Source organism: Choloepus didactylus, chromosome 16, assembly GCF_015220235.1.
Source record: "Choloepus didactylus isolate mChoDid1 chromosome 16, mChoDid1.pri, whole genome shotgun sequence".
Classification (NCBI taxonomy): domain Eukaryota; kingdom Metazoa; phylum Chordata; class Mammalia; order Pilosa; family Megalonychidae; genus Choloepus; species Choloepus didactylus.
The window spans coordinates 65,146,042-65,163,042 of NC_051322.1; the positions used below are offsets into that span (position 1 = coordinate 65,146,042).

The following is a 17,001-nucleotide window of genomic DNA, read 5'->3' on the forward strand; positions in this document are numbered from 1 at the left end:
TAGCACAAGGGCTAGGCATGTAGAGAGAGCACTGGCTGGTGGGTTAAATAGAAATTCACTAACAGAGGCTCTACGTCACAATAAGTTGCTTTAAAAATAAGAATAAGAGGAATTGTTTTCTTCTCTTCTGATATGGACTCTGGGTCATCTGTGACCTTATAGACCAAATGAATTACTTCTCGCAATGATAAATCACCCTGGGTCATTCCTTGGTGCAGAAGTATTCCTGGTCAGCTTAAGTGGAGGAATGAGAGCATAGTGAAACACATACAGTATCAAGGGATTATTCCAATGGAAAGGGACAAATCAAAAATATACATTTCTACATTTTAATTTATTTTCAATTTAATGAAAGAAAAAGAAAGTAAATGGAAACGAAGGGAATTGCTAAATGTTCTAGTTTGCTAATGCTGCTGGGATGCAAAACACCAGAAATGGATTGGCTTTTATAAAAGGGGGTTTATTTGGTCACACAGTTACAGTCTTAAGGCCATAAAGTGTCCAAGGTAACACATCAGCAATCAGGTACCTTCACTGGAGGATGGCCAATGGTGTCTGGAAAACCTCGGTTAGCTGGGAAGGCACATGGCTGGTGTCTGCTCCAAAGTTCTGGTTTCAAAATGGCTTTCTCCCAGGACATTCCTCTCTATGCTGCAGCTCCTCAAAAATGTCACTCTTAGTTGCTCTTGGGGTGTTTGTCCTCTCTTAGCTTCTCCAGAGCAAGAGTCTGTTTTCAATGGCTGTCTCCAAACTCTCTCATCTGCAGCTACTCTCTCAGCTTCTGTGCATTCCTCAAAGTGTCCCTCTTGGCTGGAGCAAGCTGGCTCCTTCTGTCAGAGCTTACATACTGCTCCAGTAATCAAGGCCCATGCTGAATGGTTGGGGCCATGCCTCCATGGAAATTATCTCATCAGAGTTATTACCTACAGTTGGGTGGGTCACATCTCCATGGAAACACTCAAAGGATTCCCAAATCTAATCAACACTAATATGTCTGCCCACACAAGATTGCATCAAAGATAATGGTGTTTTGGGGGACATAATACATCGAACTGGCACACTAAACTTTGAATAAATCTTTCTTATCATAAGATATTATTTTCTCATAGATTCCTCTAAGGTTAATAAAAGAAACTATGAAATCCATTACAAGAGATGGGTATCCTTGTTTTTGTTTTAACTAGATCATTCAAATTTAGATAATATAAGTTCTGCCTTTTCTCCAGCAGATTAAGTCATTAGCAGGATTTCATTTCCCTTGCCCCAAATCCTTATTTTTGTTACTCGTATTTTTACACTGTCAAGATTTAACAAGGTACATTCTTTTGTTTAGCCAAAATTTGCACACTTTGTAATGTTCACTTTATCTTTAAGTGAAGACACTGCTCCTCACCAGCCTTTCCTAAATTCTTTATTTTGATTCATCTTTTAAATGGTTGAAATTCATGGTCAAGTGGGTTTTTCGAGAAGGACCCTTGAGTACTGGTAACCCTTGAGAGGTTTTGTTTTGTTTTGCTTTTTAGCACTTACCTTTATTCTTAACATCTTGGCTGGGAATAATACCCTTCACACCTTCTTTCCTTCGGAGCTGCTTTGTGGCCTCTTCTCCATTAAATTAGTACATCAATTATTGCTATGATGTGGTCTGATGCCAAGACTGGCAAAAGGAGAATTAGAGTTGCCTGGGCTACCCCTGACTGAGAGGTGGTGGCAGTGTGATAAATGAAGTCACATGCACTGACAGATTTTGGAAAACTTTCTCATACTCAACAAAGAGAAGATGTTATTTTTATAGTTTCCACACTCTCCTTATAGGAAGTGAAGAATTTGCCCAAACAGTTAGTCTTTAACCTGTTTGGGTTCTATAGTTGCTAATCCAGTCACCAGGCTTTTCAGAGATTTCATTCTCTATGGTATTTTACTAAAATAGCTGTTAGAGTAGGTAAATTTTAAAACTCCCTTTTTTTCTATTGTTTTTTCATGGTGAACTTAAAATAGTCTTGAAAATAGCTGTTTTCTGTTACTAAATGACATAAATTTAACAATTATTTTTAAATGATTGATTATTTGCAACCTGAAATCCCACTATTACGATAAGTGGCGGAAAGAAAAAAAAATAATAAAATATAAAATAATGGTCTCAGGGACCAGTAAGATGTTTCATATCTGTTTACAATACTGATTGCACTAGACATATGATTACAGAAAAGCAAAGTAACATAATAGAATTTCTTTCGTTTGTTCTACCCTGGAGACAAACAAAGCAAAAGATGAACAGCTGAGCACACAGAACTGGTAGGACTTATGCTTTAAAATGTGGTAAATCAGGAAGCTAAAGGACATTAAATAAATACTCTTGCTAATACTTCAGACTAAAAGCTGTGTGCTGGTTTATAGCAATGACCAAATGGAACCCCACCTTAATTCTCTGCCAAGTGAATTTTTGTAGGATCCTGCAAAACCCAAGGAACTTTACACTGAGAGAGATATAAATAAGAGTTTAGGAGACGCATTTACTTCCATGAATAGGCTTCCTTAGGCTTGTGCCAATATACACCTACCTATGGGATGCAGGGGTTATGTAAGTTCCTTGTGTCCTTCCAAGGATTAATTAATATCACTGTTCCTTACTGTGGACTTTTGGTCTCAGAAAGATCACTGCTTTGGTTTGCCAGATCTGTTATTTAAAAAGTACCACAGATTAGTTGGTTTAAACAATAGAGATGGCTGGAAGTCTGAAATCAAGGTGTCAGCAGGGCCATGCTTCCCCCAAAGGGGAGAATCCATTCCATGCCTCTCCACTGGCTTCCGCTGGGTGGGCAGCAAGGCATGATATGTCCCTCGACTTGGGACATCATACAATGCCTGCCTCTGCTGCATGGCCGTCTGTCTGTCTGTCTGTATTACTCACTATATGCAAGTTTCCTCCACTTAGAAGGACCCCAGCCATGTTGGATTAAGGGCCCACCCTAATCCTGTTTGGCTTTGGCTTACCTAATAACATCTTCAAAGATCCTATTTCCAAACAGGTTCACATTCACAGGGCCACATGTCTTTTTGGGAGACACAATTCAACCCATAATAATCGTGAAAGACAATCGACCTTCTGATCCGTTCACCTTTCCTTTTCTTTCTGGAGAACAAAAGGCACTTCTTAGCTTACATCCTTTTTATTCCAGCCTTAGGAACCACCATCCCACAGCCTTCCTCAAACAGTTATGTTGAGGGCTCATGGAAGAAGCATTTGTACTGGGCATGATGTCTAGTGGTGTGGAAAATGGGCTGGGAAAGCCTCATGGTGCCGGATGAATGTAACATCCTGATATAAAATGAGCCCAAGAGAAGGGCAAGGAAAATTTCCACTTAAAATGGCAACAACTTTCAAAGCTGGATATATTTTATTTATAAATAGCATTCAGATACAGAAGTCAGTAAGATGTTCCCAAAGATCCCCAATGTATTAGCTCAAACACACCAGAGACAAAAGGCAGTGCACTTATGTGTTTCTGCCCATTTGACAGCAAAACCTAGACTGGTTATACATAGACACCTTAGTAAACATTGTGCCAGATCACTTGCAAACCATGAGCATTGGTTTTTTGTTTTTTATTTTTGATTTGTGGACACTCCCAAATAATTTCCCAATATCTATGCTGTGCAATTATATCACCCATCCTACATTAGGGCAATTTAACTCATTCTTCAGTTGTCATGATTTCTGCTAAGAAAAATATTTCTGGAGAACCCATATTTAAATTTTAACCCCCTCTGCTCCCCACCTCCATGAATTTATTCCATCTGTGCACTGTGGGAGAGAGTCTAACAGAGCTGAGATTGTGTTCATCCATCTACTAAGTATCAACCCTATCCACTCTGTATGTAACATAGTGGAATTTTAAAAGCACATCAGTCACACTTCATGTGCCAATCCTTTGCTTTTTTAAAAAACTATCAAATGTAGACAGTGGTACTCTGAAGCCAAAAGGTTTTAACAAAGGTCAAATTCTTCCTCTGTCCCCAGTAGCTCCAACTCAATAACCTCTGCAAAGCCCAGGAAATAGGAGTCTCAGAGCTCCAGAAAGATATACATTGCTAACATGGAAGTGGAGCAGGAAGTCATCCTGTGGCAATAGAAATGGCTTTATTCATACACTAGGCACTCACAAGACTGTCACTTCATTGGTCCCAATGTATTTTCATGCTTCAGAGTAGAAAAAAAATCTTCCTATTTTAAGTGTTATTCATTCCTCATCTGTATCATTTTCATAATCTCTAAAAACCTAATTCTCATTTGTGGATCGAGGAACAAATATTCTATTGGTAAGGTACTAGTGCAAAAGCATAGCCTGATGACAGTGCAGCATTTATAGGGCCCCAGGACTCCTTCCAAGGATGCTGCACCCCATAACCACACTCTAGAGTTAGTATCTTCAGGATGGCCAACAGTTTAAGGGTCTACAACTCTTTGCTCTTCAAAGGACTGCTAAAGAGTTGAGTATTGGCACCTCATGCATATAGATTAACTTTTTCTTATTTTAGTCTTGAGATGGTAAAAGAAATCCATAATATTCCCAAAGGATTTTTCTGCACAGAGGGGAAACACCAAAAACCAGTTAAATGACAGAATGATAATTCAAAAGACCAAGTTCTTGAAAAACCTAAACTCCTTTTTAAAGATAATATAAATATTTGCCTTATAAGATCCTGAAGGACTCAGTCTTAGAATTCGCTTTTCCTTAATTTGATCTTGAACCTGCACCTACTTTGTAAAAAAAAGTCTTCAATTCCATATTTGAAGGAACTAAAACGTCATTCTTTTACCTTTCCAGCATATCTTTTTAAAAACATTATGCAGAACACAGTACCGCACTCAGTATTTCAGCAAGAAAAAAAGTCACAGAAGACAAAACAAAGCAAAAAGAACTTTAAAAATAAAATGGGCTGCAAAACTACTTCTGCAATTACTGTATTGTTTGGGGCCACTGTGTTTAAGAGGCACTGCATACATACAGACAGTCGTCTAACGCACTTTTTCAAAACAGTGCTAGGGGCAGATGACACTTTGGGTTGCTTTAGGGGCAACATTTTGGCGACGCATCCTAGACTAAGAGGAAGGCTGGAAACCAAGCACATGGCCATCACCAAATCCACCCCAGTTACTTCTTCTCATGCTTCTTGGTTAGTTCCCCCACGCCCAGGTGGAAGCTGCTGCTGGCTCTGTCTTCCTTCTGCCGGCTCTCCTGGGAGACTTGCTGCACAGCTTGCAGGATGGCATTCTGCACAATCTGTTTGCTGGCATTCTGCAGCTTCACCTCTTCAGGCTCGTTTCCAGGCTTCTCACCTAGCCAAAAATATGAAAGGGGAGTGGGGGAAAGAAGATTTCAGAAACTGGGGGGCTGAGGGGAAAGGTGGGAGGGAAGGGCAAGTCTATAAGGGCAGGCTAGAGTGCCCAGTTAACCAGTTAACCCTGTTGCAAACACTGCTATCATCTCCCCTTCTTCCTTTCCAACAGAATCCCCATTTTGTTGGCCCCAGGAAGGAGTCCAGCTTAATATTCGCACCATCCCAGAACCCCCTGCTGCAGGAGGTGCTCATGAGCCATAGTTCGGGCCAGTGAGGACTTTTGCAAAGGCTTTTGGAAAGAGACAGTCCCCTGCCCCCTTAGCTTTTTGCACTGTCCCCATCTTCCTTGGTGGAATGTAGACATAACGCCTTCAGGTGCTGCAGCCGTCTTACAAGAAGCATGGAGATGGACGCCAACTTTCTGGGCATGGTTGCAAGGAACAAAAGAGCCCAGTTTTTAAGGCATCATTGAGCAGCTGCACAGCCCTGGGCCATGTACCCCTGGACTTCTTTGATGTGAGAAAAATAAACCCCTTTTTGCTTAATCCACCAGTAGTCAGAGTCTATGTTACTTGCACCCAAACATGTGCGTAACAGACTGGAGAAAACAGAAAATTATCACTGAATCCATATCAACCTCAAAACTGTTCCTGAATGGCATCAGAAGGCATGAAGCCGTTCATCAGAGGCTTTCCTTGGTCATCTAGAAGGGGGGTTGGCAAACTTTTTCTGCAAAATACCAGATGGTAAATATTTTAGGCTTGTGGGCCATACAGTCTCTATAAGGACTACACAACTTTGCTGTTGTAGTATGAAATCAGCAAGAGATAATACACAGTGAATGGGTATTGCTTTGCTTTGATAAAACTTTATTTCCAAAAAAAACATGCAGGCCATAGTTTGCCAACCCCTGATCTAGAATAATGGGAATTTTCTAATTAGAAGGCAAGGCAGTCCACCCAGCATGACTTCTTCCCCTTCTTCCTTAGTTAACAACAAGGCAAAGCCCTGATTTTACTTGAGAGCTCTGTAACTGAGTATAGCTGAGCACGGACCAATCAGATATAAATGGAAGTTCATTTAGTGAAAATTCTGGAAAAGATCTTTAAAATGAAACACAGGCAGATAAAGACCCTTTGCCCCCTCCCCATCTTATTGCCTCTAAATCTAACATGATGGCTATCATTAGAGGGGATAATGATAACCATTCAGGAAACTCTAGATGGAAAAGGAATGGAAACCATTTTTGAGGAAAAAGTTAGAAAAAGCCTGTGATTCTGATGATCAAGACGCTTCCATATCAGTCCTTAGGCTGTCCGGTGCCAGACCCCTTTAAAGTTAGAAAAAGATGATATATCTTATTCAAGGCAACTTTCATTTTGAATTTTCTTTTATTATGCAATAAACTTAATACTAACTCATTCGTAGCAGAATGATCATGAATCTAACATTTGACTAAAGTGCAATCTTATAAATTTTATATTCCACCTGCTTATATTTATAGTGATAGATATAGAATTTGCATTAGTCCTTATACTAAATCATCTTTTCAGCTGTTTCTTCTATTCACATCCATTGCTACCAGGAGGATGCATTTGAAATGGGGGTGGTTTTCACCAAGGTTGACTCATTACCCACAGAATTCACACACCCATCAGAGAAACCTCACATAAGAGAATATTGAGTCATTCTGGAAACTAGACAGCCCCTGTCCCTGTAGACATGTAATTGTCATTTACTCAACGTTTGTGTCATTAGCACCTTCACTGGAGGGATTTACAATCTAGCAAGCAAGACAAAGTGAACCTATTCAAAACCAAAGAATAATCCCCTCCACCAAATGCAAGATAAATTGTGCAATCTACACCAAACCAAGCAGAAAAAGAATCCAGAGCTAAGATGTGTAAGAAAATGAAACTCGAAAGTGTCAGAGAAGAATATTTTGAATATTCTCTGCAGAAAAAGAATGAATAATAGGGGACAGTAACACTAAAAGACTCTAGGGCACAGCTATTAAAAATGTGTGTTTACAAGCATTTTGGAGCTGAATTCAAGTCCTTTTTTGCCACTGTCAGCCATGCCATCTTGGGCAAGGCACATTGCCTCTCTCAGCTTGTTTGTACATCTGTAACATGGGCAGCTAGAACCTATTTTAGGAAGTTTGACACATATTTGGCACTTAGTGTGGTTTCTGACACATAGTAAGCACATAGTAAATGACCACCATTATTTATTAGTTAGGGTATAGACTAAGCTGTTGGAACAGAGAAACCCCAAAATATAGAATTGTTCACACAAGGGAGGGAGATTTTATGCTTTCTCTCCTGTAACAGTCCAGATGTACTACAGGTGTGCAGGTGGCTCTGCTCCACCAGGTTATCTGAGGACTCTCCTTCCTTCCATTTTCCTGCTCTGCCATTTTCCGGCTATGTTACCCCCATCTGCATGAATGAAGCTGGCTAACCAATATCCCATCTGCATTCCAGCCACAGAAGAGCAGAAAAGAGAGAAGATGGAGGGCAAGCAATTTCATTTTAAAGAATTGTCACAGAAATTGCAAACAACACTCTGCTCACAATCTGCTGGGGGAACTAGTCACATGGCTACACAGCTGCAAGGTTGGCTAGGAAATGTCCTCTGAAGTTGGGCTGCCACATGCCCTGCTAAAACTCAGGGAGCTCCTAGTGCTCAAACAAAAAAGCAAGTAAAGATTAAAAAAATAAAAAAACTATCGCCCCGAAAGGACCAAGGTTACATTGGGAAAGTATATGCTTGTATCAGATCAATTCTGACAATTAAGGAGCTCTGCCTACTACCACTATACAGCGTATGTTATGTGTGTGGACCAAAAAAAAAAAAAAAAATTCAAGAGGCCCCTGCTTGCTCCTGGAAAGAGTATCTTAGTTAAACTAATGTGTGACTCAAAAATGCCCCAGCTGTTCAAACTATCTTTTGGTCTTTAGAAGGAGGAAGCAAAAATCTAGGGAGAATGGTAAGCTGATTCTTTAATAATAGAGAGAGTGAAAAGAAAATCTACTCTAAATTTAGCTGTGAACTACTATTTGAGCTAAATTGCCATGTTCTCTTGCCTCCAGTCTGCTCTTCATCATGAAGATCTAGCTGCAGCGGGGGATTCGGGACAAAGAGCGTGGCTGCAGTAGAGAAAGCGGGGGATGAGGATGAGAGTGGCAAGTACCTAAAGCACTTAGACAATAAAAGCACTTCCGGTATCTTATGTTATAGAGAACTAGTGGGTGGTTTACTATGGGCATATGTGTGTCATCACCAGGCGTCACGGAAATGTTTAGCTGAGCGTCACACTACAATTCAGAAATTGGAAGAATCGGATGTAGCGCCAATCATTGGATTATTTCGATTATCCCCTGCCATTAGAGGGCTGCAACTCTCCCTTCCTTCTGGAGGCTCCCGGACTTCACGGTGCTCGCTTAATCTTGTGTCTGCTGATTTGAACTACTAGCGCTTCAAGATTTCACATGGTGCTTTGTCTCGGAGGGCCCTGCGGCTAATGTCCATCTCGCCTTCTACGGGCCCTCGCCATAACTTCAGTTCCAAGGCCTGGGAGAGAATCTGATAGACTTAGCATACTGCCATTCTCCCTGGAAACAGGGTTTTTATCCAGGCCACCCCACGGGGCAACCGCAGATGGAATGGCCGAGGCTGATGCTGCCCCAGGAGGCTGCGGGTTGGAGGGCTGGACCGAGAGGTGAGCATACAGCGACTTCCAGGAAAGGACCCGCCCAGGGCCTGGCCTTGGCACCACACTGTGGGGTAAGTGCCTGTAAGTTAGTGAAGCAACATAGCTGATTCACAGCTTTCTGGGTGAAACTTGTATTTCAGCAGCACCAGTAAATCAAAACAAGTGCATGGAAGTAAGTGAAACACGCATTGCCCTCAGTTTCTGAAACAGAGCCGGCAGTCCAATAATACAGCTAGCCTTGAAAGGATAGAATATTCAAGAAAATCCGAGTGGAGACAAAATAAGCACAGTGTGAAAAAAGTGCATTGCAGCGCCAGCCACAAACATCCTCAGACTCTCGCCATTCGCACCTATGCCTTCCATTTATTTGAATAATAACGAATCATCTCCAAGGTCTTGTAGGTGTTCTGTTGCCTAGTTTTGAAATGGTGCAAATGTCCTTTTGGTATTTCACAAAAGATGTTGAATTGGGTTAATTAGCTTTAAATTCTTAAATGACCAATATAAATACATCCAAGTCAAGGACGTGATGTAAACGAGAGTGGTCCTCTGTATCCTTCCGTCTTGGGCACCCATATGCCACCAATGCCCCACCCCTACCCCCCGCCCCCAGACACCCAGGTCTCAGGCTCTCCTGTGGCTCCCAGCTTCCCTAAGGGGCTCTGGTTGCCTCAGACCACCTACAGCTCTCCTCCCCCCATCGACCTTCCCAGTGGAAGGTGTCTGAGGAACTCGATTGTAATATGTCTAATAATTGGTCTTAATTCATTTATAGCCATTAAAATAGTGCTTCTATTATAGGAAGAGCCTCCCAATAAATATTTATATTGATTTTTTCCCCAAGAACCAAATGCTGTTTACATCTCTGTATTACCCTATTCTATTCCAGTGTGGTGGGCTTTGGAAAGGGTCGTTCCCATTTTGAGGCAGAATCTGGTCATCATTTTTCCCTGGGTCACACAGGTTGATGGCAGTTATTGTATTATCAGCAGTGTCCCCTGGTCCCTAGCTCTGGTGTCTCCTCACCGGGTCACTAGATATACAATTATGAGTCCCTCTCAGGGCAGGCTTGGATGCGACCACCAGTCATGAACACCCTCTAATACAGAGAGTGCTGAGGGTAACCATCCAGCATATATATTTGTTTAATCTTCCCCCCTCATCGCTTGAGACATTGGAGGCAGTATTGTCATTCATCAATGCCAGGCACATGGAATGGAGGGCAGGAACTAATTCTGGCCCCCTCATTCCAGCTATGCAATGACAGGAATTTTCCACAAGGACCAGATGTTAGATCTCACTCATCTCTGCCAACCGCTAATGAAGCTGTCCCAGCTGCCCTGCTTTGCCACTGAGCAAGCTACAGTTACATGACTTCCCAAAGACAGGGCAATGAGGGAAAGTCTCGCTCCTCAGCTTCCAGCCTGTTGCTTCCCATGCACCATCACCCAGAGCAGCATTTTAGGGTTTCCAAAAGGTAGATGCAAGATGCAGAGGGCAAGGCAGGTATTGGCAGGTGTTTGACACTTCCAGGTCATATTTGAGTGATGTCCCACTATTACCACCGCTGCAATGGGAATCACTCCTAACTGCTTGCAATGGCCAGATGCATCGCTTCAGAATGTGACAAGCTACCCTTAAAAATTCTGTGGAGTTCTTCATTAACAATTCCTATAGCACAAGGGAAGGTGAATCAGACAGATATTTACTGAGCACCTACATCCCTGGTACTTAGTCACATAGGTGACTAAGCCAAAGTGTTTCATTCATTCATTCATAGAAGAATTACAAAGCACTTACTATAAGCCAAACATTAGGCTAGGTACTGGAGATTACAATACTGAGCAAACTGTCATGGACCTTGTCCTATTCGAATTTACGATCTAGTAGAAGAGCCAGATGTTAATCAAATAATCAAACACATTTATAGTTATCAACTGTGAAAATCAAGGGGGTCTGGGGAACACAGTGCAAAGGGACAGACCACAAAGCACAGGACTGGTCTAGGCTGGAGGGTCAGGGAAAGTGCCCTGAGGGAACGGAGATGAATGAGGCATGGACAGATAAAACCAATAAAAGAAGCTGGGGGGAGCAGGAAGGGAGGGATGGAAAAGAAGGCCAGGCCGGGAGATCCGACCCCAATGAAAAGTCCCTGCCAGGACTGGGAGCCGGGCCCAGTGATGGCTAGGGGGCAGCTGGGGGAGGGGCAAGGGCTAGAGATGGCCCTGGGGGAGTGTCAGCCCAGGAAGCACAGGTCCTGGGAGGCCTGACGAGGCATGTGGGTCTTCTCCTAAGACTAAAGCAGCCGGGTATCATGCAATCTGGGTCACACAGCTCAGCTGGAGGGTTCTGAGATGAGTTACATAATAGGGTTGGGATATATGCAGAATACAGAGCAGGCCTTGCAAAGCAGATGGAATTTGGAAAGGCCAAGGAGAAAAGAAAGGAATTCTTTCTCTGACTTTGGAGGGCAGGGTGGGCAAAGGTTCACAGACTAATGGTGTCATATAAAACTTTTACCTTGGAGGGTTGTCGAATATTTTTTAGAACAGAATTGAACTTGTGATTTATTACTGGGCAGCAATGTGAGATTCTTAGGGAAGCCACAGGAATGGTGTCAATAAAACTTGAATTGAATTTTTAAACTAGAACTCAAATTTGAGTATTTGGGCCAAGAATAACAAAAGTAATTTTGAAAATGACCAACAAACCGGAAGACATAATTTACCAGTATCAATCACCAGTTATAAAGCTATTGTATTTCAGAAAGTGTGATACTGGTATAAGGATAAAAAAATTGACCAGTAAAATAGAACCGAGAGTGCAGGGACAATTCCACACCTACACAGTGCCCTAACTGATTAAAAACCTGATCTTGTGGTGCATTTCAAGAAACGTGGCTGGGCCAATTCATTATTCAGACAAGAAAATAATGAACTTCAGCTAGCTCACACCATACATAAAATGTTAGCTCCAAGTGCATTTCATATCTAACACTGAAAAGTAAAACAAGCTTTGAGAAGAAAATACAGAAGGATTTCTTGTGACCTTGGTGTAGGCAAAAAGTTCTTAAACAGATCATAAAAAGTGACATCCAAAAAGGACAACCTTGGTATATCTGGCTATATTAAAACTCAGTGATTTTTGTCTCAGAGATATACACATGGAAAAAGACTTTTCACCTGAGAAGTTGAGGCTGGGAAATCCTTCTGAAAATGCCATTTTGGAATGCTTTAAGTATTCTGAACGGTTGGATCAATTATTGAATTTTCTAAGCATTTGGATAACAAATACCTTAACCAAGACTGAGTTATGGGTTCAGGGAGACCAAGATCAGCCTTACAAGTCTTTTTGGACCACCACCTATTTTTCTGCAAAATTTAGCCATGGGTTTCCTTCCTTATACCCCAAGACACCAAGGATATTGAGTTCCTTCCAGGACTTCCTGTTTCCTTCAAGTCAGATCTACAATTTCTATAAAGGAAGGATTTGGGAATGGCCATTGAAAGCAAAAGGGAGACCAGGAAAGTGTCCCTAAGCCGAGGACTAGGACTGACAGACATACTGTCCACTTTCCATATTAAATTATGCAGACTGTGGGCGACTGGGAGCTGAGAGCCTCCCGCATGCCTGGGAACAACTGTCGCCTCCTCTCACTGCTCACTTTCCTGGAGTGTCATCCAGGGCCTGGCATCACCCCAGAGCCGCAACACAGCTGCTACATTCGCTCGCCTCCAGCCCTCATTGTTCCCTCCAGGAAGGGAAAGTGGGGTGGGGTGGGGGACACAGCCCAGACCGATGCTCTGCAGATTTGGGAGTCAACTATTTAGGGGACAGAAAAACTAAACCCTGAGAGCTTGCATATCAAAACAAGCGACGTTACCGAGACCCGAATGGAAAGCAGTGCGATCCTTGTAGCCCTGCGGATGCATCAACTTTCTTGCCACCTTCAGAGCCCAGGTATTTGCCCCCTACCCCGACCGACTGCCGCCCCTCCCGAATCGCAGCTGCGAGGCCACCCGCTACCCCCAGTCCCTCTGTCTCTGCTGTCCCCTGGTGGCAGCTCCTCTGGTTGCCGCAGACCCCGTTTGGCAGGCAGCTGTTTGCTCCTGGACAGCGTGCTTTGTGTGTGCGTGTGTGAGAGTGTGAATGAATGTGAGTGTGAGTGTTGTAAGTAAAAGGGGTTGGGGGAATCCTTGACTTGTGAGGATTTTATTTTATCAAACCCACTTTGAGTAACTAGCACATCCGTGGTACCTTCTGACCACAAAAACTCCTGCTAGGCCATTTATAGATGCATCCTCCCAAGAGTTCTGAGGTTGCTAGAAATACAGCCCTGAGATTTCCTGTCCTCATTTGATGAAAATTACTTGACCCCATTGAAAGATCTCTTAAATATTTAACAAAAGACTCCCAGTTCCCGGGCATCACTAGCCACAGGCTCTCCTTTCCTATCCACCATGCAGAAAGAAGAAGAAAGAGAAGAAGAAGATCAATATTAGCTCCATGAGTGGTTTTAAAGAAATTCTTTAAAAAAAAAAAAAAACCCCTCTATCACACTGTCCTCCTAAAGTTAATAGCAGAGCCCCCACAATCATTTTTCTGCTAAAGAAGGAACCAAATTCCCAGAAGTGACAAGTCTTTAGAAAGCGCAAGCCTAGAATTTGACTAAATAATCTCTCAAAACTAATTCTTAGTTCCCGGAGGAACGACTATGTAGCAAGAATCTCAAAAGGCTACGCAGAAGAAGACTGTGCTCTGACATGATGCAAAATCTTTTCTACTTCCCTTGAAGGAGCAGCTCCCAACCTTCTGAAGATGATTCCCTTTTTTTTTTCCTTAATTCAGTTTTGTTGAGAAATACTCACATACCATACAATCATCCACAGTGTACAATCTATTGTTCAAGTACCATCATATAGTTCTGCATTCATTGCCAGAAGATGATTCCTTTTTTGTCAAAATATTTCAAATATCCCCTCATGCCCCAACGATGACAAAGAGGCTATGGATTCACTAATGCTTTCAGATGGGTTTATTATTAATCACAACAACCTCCATACGAGTTTGAAAATTTGCAGGAGCTATATGACCCTGAGCTGAGCCTCCACTACAGAAAGTGTGCAAATGTGGCAGCCTTGCCCCTTAAAAACACTTCCGGGCGGGGCAAGATGGCAGACTGGTGAGCTGTATGTTTTAGTTACTCCTCCAGGAAAGTAGGTAGAAAGCCAGGAACTGCGTGGACTGGACACCACAGAGCAATCTGACTTTGGGCATACTTCATACAACACTCATGAAGACGTGGAACTGCTGAGATCAGCGAAATCTGTGGGTTTTTGCGGCCAGGGGACCCGCGCCCCTCCCTGCCAGGCTCAGTCCCGTGGGAGGAGGGGCTGTCAGCTCCGGGAAGGAGAAGGGAGAACTGCAGTGGCAGCCCTTATCGGAAACTCATTCTGCTGATCCAAACTCCAACCATAGATAGACTGAGACCAGACACCAGAGAATCTGAGAGCAGCCAGCCCAGCAGAGACGAGACAGGCATAGAAAAAAAACAACATGAAAAACTCCAAAATAAAAGCAGAGGATTTTTGGAGTTCTGGTGAACATAGAAAGGGGAAGGGCAGAGCTTAGGCCCGAGCTCAGGCCCTGAGGCGCATATGCAAATCCCGAAGAAAAGCTGATCTCTCTGCCCTGTGGACCTTTCCTTAATGGCCCTGGTTGCTTTGTCTCTTAGCATTTTAATAACCCATTAGATCTCTGAGGAGGGCCCTTTTTTTCTTTTTTTTTTTTTTAATCCTTTTTTCTTTTTCTAAAACAATTACTCTAAGAAGCCCAATACAGAAAGCTTCAAAGACTTGCAATTTGGGCAGGTCAAGTCAAGAGCAGAACTAGGAGAGCTCTGAGACAAAAGGCAATAATCCAGTGGCTGAGAAAATTCACTAAACACCACAACTTCCCAAGAAAAGGGGGGTGTCCGCTCACAGCCATCATCCTGGTGGACAGGAAACACTCCTGCCCATCGCCAGCCCCATAGCCCAGAACTGCCCCAGACAACCCAGTGTGACGGAAGTGCCTCAAATAACAGGCACACACCACAAAACTGGGCATGGACATTAGCCTTCCCTGCAACCTCAGCTGATTGTCCCAGAGTTGGGAAGGTAGAGCAGTGTGAATTAACAAAGCCCCATTCAGCCATCATTTCAGCAGACTGGGAGCCTCCCTACACAGCCCAGCAGCCCAGAACTGCCCTGGGGAGACGGCACTCACCTGTGACATAGCACAGTCATCCCTCAACAGAGGACCCGGGGTGCACAGCCTGGAAGAGGGGCCCACTTGCAAGTCTCAGGAGCCATACGCCAATACCAAGGACTTGTGGGTCAGTGGCAGAGACAAACTGTGGCAGGACTGAACTGAAGGATTAGACTATTGCAGCAGCTTTAAAACTTTAGGATAACCAGGGAGATTTGATTGTTAGAGCCACCCCCCCCTCCCTGACTGCCCAGAAACACGCCCCATATACAGGGCAGGCAACACCAACTACACACGCAAGCTTGGAACACCAATTGGGCCCCACAAGACTCACTCCCCCACTCACCAAAAAGGCTAAGCAGGGGAGAACTGGCTTGTGGAGAACAGGTGGCTAGTGGACGCCACCTGCTGGTTAGTTAGAGAAAGTGTACTCCACGAAGCTGTAGATCTGATAAATTAGAGATAAGGACTTCAATTGGTCTACAAATCCTAAAAGAACCCTCTCAAGTTCAGCAAATGCCACGAGGCCAAAAACAACACAAAATTATAAAGCATATGAAAAAACCAGACGATATGGATAACCCAAGCCCAAGCACCCAAATCAAAAGACCAGAAGAGACACAGCACCTAGAGCAGCTACTCAAAGAACTAAAGATGAACAATGAGACCATAGTACGGGAGACAAAGGAAATCAAGAAGACACTAGAAGAGCATAAAGAAGACATTGCAAGACTAAATAAAAAAATGGATGATCTTATGGAAATTAAAGAAACTGTTGACCAAATTAAAAAGATTCTGGACACTCATAGTACAAGACTAGAGGAAGTTGAACAACGAATCAGTGACCTCGAAGATGAAAGAATGGAAAATGAAAGCATAAAAGAAAGAATGGGGAAAAAAATTGAAAAAATCGAAATGGACCTCAGGGATATGATAGATAATATGAAACGTCCAAATATAAGACTCATTGGTGTCCCAGAAGGGGAAGAAAAGGGTAAAGGTCTAGGAAGAGTATTCAAAGAAATTGTTGGGGAAAACTTCCCAAATCTTCTAAACAACACAAATACACAAATCATAAATGCTCAGCGAACCCCAAATAGAATAAATCCAAATAAACCCACTCCGAGACATATACTGATCACACTGTCAAACACAGAAGAGAAGGAGCAAGTTCTGAAAGCAGCAAGAGAAAAGCAATTCACCACATACAAAGGAAACAGCATAAGACTAAGTAGTGACTACTCAGCAGCCACCATGGAGGCAAGAAGGCAGTGGCACGATATATTTAAAATTCTGAGTGAGAAAAATTTCCAGCCAAGAATACTTTATCCAGCAAAGCTCTCCTTCAAATTTGAGGGAGAGCTTAAATTTTTCACAGACAAACAAATGCTGAGAGAATTTGCTAACAAGAGACCTGCCCTACTGGAGATACTAAAGGGAGCCCTACAGACAGAGAAACAAAGACAGGACAGAGAGACTTGGAGAAAGGTTCAGTACTAAAGAGATTCGGTATGGGTACAATAAAGGATATTAATAGACAGAGGGGAAAAATATGACAAACATAAACCAAAGGATAAGATGGCTGATTCAAGAAATGCCTTCACGGTTATAACGTTGAATGTAAATGGATTAAACTCCCCAATTAAAAGACATAGATTCGCAGAATGGATCAAAAAAAATGAACCATCAAT

General features: G+C 42.7%; 1 protein-coding gene across 3 annotated transcripts in view; it reads right to left on the reverse strand.

Annotated features, from left to right (window-relative positions):
• Positions 1-3,383: 3,383 nt before the first annotated feature.
• Positions 3,384-17,001, reverse strand: part of AKAIN1 (A-kinase anchor inhibitor 1) — a 64,315-nt gene continuing 50,697 nt past the window's right edge. For 2 of the 3 annotated variants that reach the window (XM_037806019.1, XM_037806017.1), the window contains exon 2: positions 3,384-5,341. In XM_037806019.1, the coding sequence (XP_037661947.1) occupies positions 5,157-5,341 (185 nt within the window). In that variant the 3' untranslated portion in view covers positions 3,384-5,156. Of the gene's footprint in view, positions 5,342-12,944; positions 12,997-17,001 lie in introns of those variants that run through there. The other variant, XM_037806018.1, reaches the window with a different exon arrangement.